This window comes from Chaetura pelagica, unplaced genomic scaffold (genome assembly GCF_000747805.2).
Source record: "Chaetura pelagica isolate M959 unplaced genomic scaffold, ChaPel_1.0 scaffold405, whole genome shotgun sequence".
Taxonomy (NCBI): Eukaryota; Metazoa; Chordata; class Aves; order Apodiformes; family Apodidae; genus Chaetura; species Chaetura pelagica.
In genome coordinates this window covers 3,000,556-3,008,940 of record NW_009953489.1, presented here as the reverse complement: position 1 = coordinate 3,008,940, position 8,385 = coordinate 3,000,556, and the positions used below count along the sequence as shown (strand labels likewise).

The 8,385-nt window shown below is 56.0% G+C and overlaps 1 protein-coding gene across 1 annotated transcript in view; it reads right to left on the bottom strand.

Moving 5' to 3' along the window:
• Window positions 1-230: 230 nt before the first annotated feature.
• Window positions 231-8,385, bottom strand: part of GPSM1 (G-protein signaling modulator 1) — a 51,881-nt gene continuing 43,726 nt past the window's right edge. Inside the window, exons 12-14 of the mRNA XM_009998951.1 lie at window positions 3,213-3,372; window positions 996-1,204; window positions 231-419 (exon numbers count right to left, since the gene is read on the bottom strand). Coding sequence (XP_009997253.1) covers window positions 231-419; window positions 996-1,204; window positions 3,213-3,372 — 558 coding nt within the window. The remainder of the gene's footprint in view (window positions 420-995; window positions 1,205-3,212; window positions 3,373-8,385) is intronic.

The window sequence follows — 8,385 nt, the reverse complement described above, 5'->3', positions numbered from 1 at the left end:
AAAACAACTCCTTGTTTGAAAACTGTCCCCCATCTGATGGGCCTTCCTGTAACACGGAGGTGCAGCTCCCGTGTCCCTGGGGCAGCTCCTGGGACGAGTCTGTGGTAGCAGGAGCACCTGGGTTTGAAACCACCAACACTTTCTTCTTCTTTTTTTTTGTTTTTTTTCTTTTGTAAATACAAAATTAAACCAAAACAACTCCCCCACCCCCCCAAGCCAAACCCCAGTTCTTAGCTGGAATCAGGTCTCTGCTGCTCCTCTGCTGCCTCCTCCTGGGCCGAGGCCAAATCCACCCTCTGCTCGTCCATGCGTTTGGCCTGGACACGCTGGATGAGGCTGAAGAAATCTTCATCAGGCATGGTGGGGCCGCGGGGGATGGAGTCGGGTGGGGCACAGCGCTGGTCGTCTATCCTGGAGGACTGCAGGGCAGGAGAGCAGCTGTTAGGACTGGCAGGGCAGTCGTGCTGTGCAGGCAAAGGGCAGAGAGCAGTGCCCGAGGTGTCAGGGTGTGGGGCAGGGGGACCAGCGGGGCTGCCCTTACAGGCAGAGCAGAGCCCAGGGCTGCAGGCAGGGTGGGAAGGGGGGCCAGGACAGCTCTCCACCACCAGCTCCTCTGCAGGACATCTCTGTGCCAGAACAGCTCTCCACTGATGGGCAGGTTGCACTGGGCTGTACTGGTGGCCCCTCATAGAGGTGTCCCAGTGGAGAGATGCTGTGGTGCAGTGATCTCCCAGCAGAGAGGTGTCCCCGTGGGAAGGTGGGTTCTGCAGCCCCTCCCTTCTCAAGTGACAAAGCCCAGCCTTCAGTTCAGGACACAGAGAAGAAGCTGGAGGCCAAGACCAGTCAGTACCTGCTGGGGGCTGCAGGTGGGCAGCTGCTGGTCACAGCCCCTCCCAGCAGGGCAGCTGGGCTCAGGGGATGGCGTTTGCCTGGGTAGGAGAAACTAGTGTGTGTGTCCCCACCACGTGGCAGCCCACCCAGTGCCATGCCAGTACCTGACACTTCATGAGCATGTTGAAGAACTCGTCCCCAGGCTCCTGGGCCTCCCCCTCCACGCGCAGGTGGCCCAGGTTGTTGTGCGTGATGCGCAGGCCGGGCAGGCTGCCCACGCTGGCGCGCTGGTCGTCCAGCCGCCGGCTCTGTGAGCTGGCAATGAGGTCGAAGAACTCCTCAGTCTGTGGAGATGCCATTAGGGAGGACTGGGCTGTGAGTGGGGAGAGGAGCACACACCGAGGTCACAGCTCTGCCTGCTCCAGAAAAGCCCAAATCCCCAGCACCAAACAGCTGTTCGACCCACCGCGCCGCAGGGGCAGGGACTGCACAGCCCGGATGTGGCTGAGCCAGGTTGGGTACTGGCTTGCTGTGTGACCTTGCTAAGCCTGGTGGCACCTCCCTGCCCAGGCCCCCAGAAGCCCAGGCTCTTTGGGCCAGCTCAAGCAGAGGCACTGCCCAGCCCTGCAGAAGCTATGGCTGTCACAAGCTGCATCACAGCAGGTGTGGGGAAAACACCTGTGGGGTCTGGTTCTTCTGGCACAGTGGAGCCAGCCTGGGCTCTGCCTGCCAGGAGGGGGGGCCCAGGCCAGAACCCCACAGAAAATCTATAAACCCTCAGGGGGACCATCCCATCTGGACACCCAGAAATGGGGAAAAGGGAGGATTTTCAAACACAGCACACGGGTCAGTCCCCAGCCCTGGAAACACCTCTTGGGCAGCGTCCAATGGAAAAAGCCACTTGGCTCCTGGCACCTGCTGGGCAGTGAAACACTCCCAAACGACAGACACTGCACTTGGGACAGGGACAAGGGAAACTGTAAGAAACCCCTCCTGTTGCTGTTACTGCCGCAGTGAGCACAAAGCCCTTGAGAGAGAGCCCTGAGCCTCGTGACATGACGTGCTCTTTGTAAAGCCCCAGCTCATGCACTTGCAGAGATACATAAAAATCTCAGCCCTGACACAAACATGACTTTCTTCCCCTTCAGCTCACAAAGAAACCTTGAAAATAACATGTCTGAAAGGCTCAGAGACCAAATGAGACCTGGAAAGAACATGTGCCTACTTGTACATTCTTTATAAAGCTTCATATTTTAAACTGTCTCCTGAATTACACAGCTGTTAGAGCTAAGCACACTTCTCTATCAGAAATGTGTACCTTGAAAAAGTGATGCTCATTTCCATCCTATTTTTGGAGGATAAAATCCTGCTTACCTCACAGCCAGCCTGCCTTCCTGCCATAGCCCGACCTGCTCAGCTCTTGCTGCTGCTTCAGCCTCTGCTCCTGACACCTGCTTCTCTGAGCAATCTTGTGCTGCAGCTCTTGCTGCACTGGGAGGGATGGCAGGGGTCTCCTCCTCTCCTGTCTGTCTTTCACATTCATTTGGACACATAAATCCATCAGCCCAAATGCAGAGTTTAGAGCCCTTTGTGATGGTGCTTAAGCATGGAAGTGTGACCTGCACATTCTAGCACTTCTCTCCAGCTTGGTTTAAACAAAGCACCTCAACACCGTGTCATAAAAAAGACAATTTAAGTGCAAACACAGACCTGAGCTGCCTTTCCTGTCCCATCTATTTGTCAGACAGTTTCCTCAATTTACCCCTGTTCTTCCTATGGGTGAGTGAGCTGCCTGCCTGCTGGAGCTTCCGATTGTTTATCCGTCCTTCTGGCTTCTCTGTTCTTCCACAACACCTATCACCACAGCATCCAAGAACTGTACAAAATCCAGAAGTTTGTCCTCCATGGCAACGCTGTGAGAAGAACTGGCAAAGCTTTAACCTGCCTGTGAAAACCTGCCCCAGCCTCCTGCACGGCCCAGCAAACCAGGCTCTTACAAGGCTCCCTCAGTATCCACCATCAGCATCTTCCTCCTGGAGATGCTGGCAGAGAAGTCCTCATGCCAACCTCACTGTTCAAAAGGCCAAACCTTCACAAGACCCACACTGAAAAAATCCAAGTACGTTTTACACTCCTCTCACCGGTTTATCCTCCAAACCTTAGTTCATATTCTCCAGCCTCTCCCTCAGTAACCATTAGCATAAGAATGTTTCCTTCTTCCTTAACTCATGCTGGATATTGCTAAAGAACTGCTAAGTTCAGAGGGCTGGGGGCTTGGGGAAAACATCACAAGATTCACAGTAATGCCACGACAGCTGCCACACCAGGGGAGCAGCAGCACCCCCAGAGTAAGAGGGAGAGAAGAAGATCTTGGTGCTTACATATCCGCTCTCCCAGGGCAGGGACTGGTGTGGCTGCTGCCTCTGCAGCCTCGGATGGGCTTTCTTCCAAGGGGCAGCGCTGATCATCCATCCGGTTGCTCTGGAACTTGCTCAACAGGTCAAAGAAACATTCCTCATCCGAAGGGCTCCGGTTGATTTTCTGGAAAGACAGTAAAACACAGCAGAGAGTCAGAACACCCCACACAACTCCCTGTGTCCAGCTGCTCTGTCTGGCGCAGCCCGGGCGACGTGTCGTGCCCTCTCCAGAGGCTGGATCCTGGCTGTGCCCACTGCCTGCCAACCCAGAGGCCTGGAGCCTGTCAGGGGTCACTGGAGATTCCGGGCTGGCAAAGAAGGGCTCAGAGAGGGATGGTTGCCGGGAGCAAGAGGAGGAGCTGTGTGGCCAGGCTGGCTAAGGGCTGTGATGTGCCCAGCTGGAGCTCAGCTGTGCCAGGGCTCAGCCATCCTCCCTGACCAGCTAAATTTAACCTCTGCAGGGCACTGCCCCTTGCACTGCCTGTGCTCCCATGTCCCCAGCACACCACCCCAAACAGTCACTGAGCTGCAGATGACACAAAATTACAGTGTTTTCAGGAAAACGGTTCTTGCACAAGAGTCCCAAATAAGCAGCTTACACTAGACAGGGATATATTTAAGCTGTGCTGCAGGGGGGTTGGTGCTGAAGCAGCCTCTCAGAAGTGCTGGGTTGGGTCCAGTCCCAGCTTAGAGGGGCCACGAGCCCTGTGTGGGGAGTGAACCCCGAGCTCTGGAGCAGCTGGTGCCACAGGAACAGCAGATCTGCCCAGAGAGCTGCTCAGAACAGGCTATAAAATCAGAGAGTAGTAAGAGGGGTGCCAAGCTCAGGAAGGGTCGCTGCATGCTCAGCTGGTCCCACCACAGATGCTGGAAAAAATACCACAACAGAAACCAAAAACTCCTCCAACTGTGTCTGCCTGTGCTGTCTTCCAGCAGGGGGTTGAGGAAGACCAGGTTGGGATGGGGCACTGGGTCCCTCTGGGAGCAGCAGATCCCACAGGGGAGAGCACAAGGAGAGCCAGCCCAGAGCACAAGGCCTCTCAGCAGCTGAAGGGACCTCCTTGGCTGTTGGTGAAGCAAAGCCCCTCTCCCAGCTCTGGGCAGCCCGGGAACCCTCCCTCTCCCACCCTGTGCAGTGCTGCCCCCAGCTGAGAGCTCTCCCCAAGGGAGGCCTGGGCTGGGGTTGCCTCGTGCTGACAGGGTTAAAGTCACAAGTTGGATTTAGTAAATGAAGGGAAACAATTTTCCTGTGTGCTAAGCAAAGCAGATGAGATGCTCTCAGCTTCTATTTAGGGCAGCATCAAAATTAGCAGCGGGCCAGAGAGGAACATTAGCAATGTGGGAGCTGATCAAGCAGTGGAAAAGCCCCTCGTGCCACGTGCCAACCTGCTAATGAAACCACAGCTCAGACAGACCCTCTGAACCATCAACAGTTGCTCCTTGGAAATCAAAGCTTGCTTGAGCTTGAACTGAGGATGAACTACATCTCTCACAGCTCTGCTGTGTTGGCTTGTGTGACCCAAATTTCAGCTAGAGGAGGAAGCTGGTTCATTCACACCAAACCTCCCTCTGGCTTCCTCACAACCACAGGGTAAATCTGAGCAGTCCTGGGGCCACAGGAGCTTTGCCTTGCAGGGAGCAGCTGGGCAGGGCACTGCTCAGAGCCCCCAGCTCCAAGTTTCACCCCAGCAGAGACCAGATTCCCCCAGGGCACATCCTGACAGGGACCCTGTGATTTCCCGTGTCAGAAGCTCTGCTCAAAACGTGCCTGGGAGAGGAAAAGATGCTTAGAATCTATAGGATGAGCAGCCAGTGTATGTGATGTGAGGGACAGAGCTGGCTGCATGCCTGGGTACCTCCTGGGATGGTGGTATCTGGAGGGGCAGGAAGTCACTGCCCATTAGGGCTTGCACACCAGCCCTGGAGGTGGGTGCTGCAGGGCCCAGGGTAGCACCCACAGACACCAGGGTCCCTCCAGCACTGCCCCAGCCAAGCTGTGCCCCAGGCCTGTGCCTCTCTAATTAAAATGCTCAGATATGACAAGCACGGAGTGCTCGGCTCCCTGCACTCACAGGCTGCTCTGAGCCCCGAGGAAGGAGCTGTGAGGGCAGATGGATGCACAATCACACCTCAGGGCCCACCATCTGCTGCTGAGCTGTACTTACCCAGGGTTTGGCTCATCCAGAACAGTCAGGAGGCTTCCCAAGAGCCAGGGCATCCCCTAACAGGGCTGAGCATGGCCCTGCAATAGCAGACACAGCCACCGGTCACCATGGCCCAAGACCCAGATCACTAAATGGTTCCTGGGCAGCAGCTTTAGTTTCCAGCTCCAAGATCACATCTCACCCCATGGCTGGTGTCCCTGTCTGGCCCCATCACCTCCTCCAGCACTACAACTGCCCAAATTCTGCCAACTGTTGTTTCCCTCTGATCAGCCTCCCTGCATCACAGACAAAGCCACAAACCAGAGGGACCCTGGGACCCAGGGGCTTTTCCTGGCACCTGCAGACTGGGGTCTGCAGAGATCACCCCCAGGGCAGCTTTGCCTGCAAAGAGGCTCACCCCTCTGCACAGGCAGGGAGACACACACATCTCTCCCCATCTAGGGATCAGGACAAGTGTGGAGCCTCTGCTCCCTGAATCCTGGCAGGACAGGAGCAGCCACCACCCCGGGCAGGTGGAGGCCCCATACCTGTGGGTCAGAGCTTTGTTCTCATTTTCTGTCACTGGTATTTTCACCTGGATCCAGCCTCCCCCAGGTTGCAGGTCGCTGCCCTGTGGAGCACAAAAACACCCAATTTCCTCTCCAAGGAACTCTTACTCATGCTAAAAATCTTTCACAGACTCTGGCTGAGAAGGTCCTGGGCTGCCCAGCTCTATCCCCGGGCACAGAGCAGCATCTCATGGGGAAATCCCTCAGGTTGGCTGCTCCAGATGTGCAGGTGAGCCCAAGGCTGAAGCAACAGCAGGCAAAGCAAAACAAAATCAGAACAGAGTCCTGTGCCTAAAACCCCTTGGCCATTTTCATTCAGATCCAAGAAAGCCATTAAACAAACATAGGAGGCCTAATTGCAAGGGTTAAACCACTTTCTAGCCCTCAACACCTGAAGCCACAGCCCACAAATGCCCTGCAGAGCTTCCATCCTTGGATTTCTGCACTGCAGAGCCATGGCACATCTCCCAACAATCCCTGCTGCTGCCACGTGCCAAAAGCACCTGCTGCACCACACAGGGGTGAAATGTCCCCTTCGAAGGGAGGGCTGCCCAACAGACCAAACTGCAGATGCCCCCATGAGCTACCCAAAGGGACAAACCTCCATCTTCTAGCAGAGCAACTTCTCCTTCTGCAGCTGGTGTTCCCACGGGGAGCTGCCCTGCCTTTGGTCCCTCTCCTCTAGGTACCACTTCTTGCAGACCTGCCCTGATGCAGGAAGGACTCATCAAGCTCAAGGACTGCTCGCTCCAGCTTCACCCAGCCCTTCAAGGGGGGCAGGGCTGCCCTCCCTGCAAGCAGGACCTGTTGCCCAGTGGTGGATGGACCCTGGTGGGGCTGGCACAATGGATCCAGCTCTGGAGCTGCTGTTTGAAGGTGGTCTGGCTCAGGTAGGTGGGCCAGGTCAGGAATGAGGAAAGGACAGCAGCGAGTTCAGGGGTAACACAATTATCAGGAGCATTTTCACTGCTCCTCCCACAGCAGCCCCTCCGAGGGCACTCAGCATTTAAACATGTCCACCAACAACTCCTTCTCCTCACCTTATTTCAGTGAGGAGACAACCTGGAGGTGAAGTGACATGACCATGTCCCATAGTAGTGCCACAGTGGCAGAGCTGGGACAGGACCCAGCAATCTGTCCCTGGGAACAAGCTCTCAGCTGCCAACAGTTCTTGGAAAAACTGCCCCTTGTTCTAGCAGGCAGTTATCTCCCCAGGGCCTGGCAGATACTCATCCCAACACATCTAAGCTCACACGTCATGGACCTTATCTGTCTCTCCCTCTACAAACCAGATGCATCACAACTGCTTAACTGCTCTTTTCTCAAGGCAGTTGATGCCAAAATCACCAGGGAGGAGCAGGACTGGGGTGGTGCTGGTGACTGCTAGTGCTGGTAGCACTTTGTCTTGGGCTGCCCAGGCCCCTGCACGTGGCTTTGCTTTATCCCCTCACCACCCCAACAGCTGGTCCTGGAGGAGATGGCTGCAGGGGCCAGCATGGCCACAGCCCCACAGCCCCTCACCTCGCAGCTGCATCTTCCCCACCTAGTGAAAGGCACTTGGGGGCAAGTTTGGAAAGAGCCTCCCAGAAAGGAGAGGAGCTAGAGGGGAGGAGTGGAAGGAAACCCCTGGCCAAACCCCCCCAGCCTGCTTTACCAAGAGGTAAAATGTCTGGAGCATCATCTCTGAGCTTGGGGCTCTCCCAGTCCCCAGCCACCAACAGCTCGTTCCTGCCGGGAACAGTCTCCTTGCTGAGACTGTCATTTCAGTCAGAAAAGCTGCTGAGCTTGTCCAGCCTTTGCTGAAGGCAGCACCTCCCTTCCAACAGCAGGATCCCAAAGCAGCACTGCCAGGCTCCCCATCCTGCATCCCTGCATCCTCCCTGCTGAGCGTGGCCAGGCACAGGGAACCTCTGACCACACGTGCCCTGCCCTGCCCTGGGACACGGGCACACAGCCCAGCAGCCCGTGCACTGCTTGCATCTTGTTCCCAGAAAGTTGCCAAAAATAATAATAAGTTCCAACTGAAGGTACCTGAAAACTTCACAATGCCCTGCCCTGGGACACGGGCACACAGCCCAGCAGCCCGTGCACTGCTTGCATCTTGTTCCCAGAAAGTTGCCAAAAATAATAATAAGTTCCAACTGAAGGTACCTGAAAACTTCACAATAACAAGCACCAACAGGCAGCATCCCAGCCCCGGCCCGAGCAAATCTCTCCTCCGTGTCTGCATCTCCCTCCTCCTCCTCCCCTCAGTCCCCATCGAGCCTCTCATTTCAGAGGAGAGGAGGGAAACAAACAGAACCCGAGCGTTACTCACTGACCTCAGCAGGCAGCTCTTCCCCCGGCTCCAGCCTTCACATGCCCCGGGCTCGCAGGAGCTCAGCTCGCCGGGCGGAGCGTGGTGACCCGGGGCTGCGGCTCCGA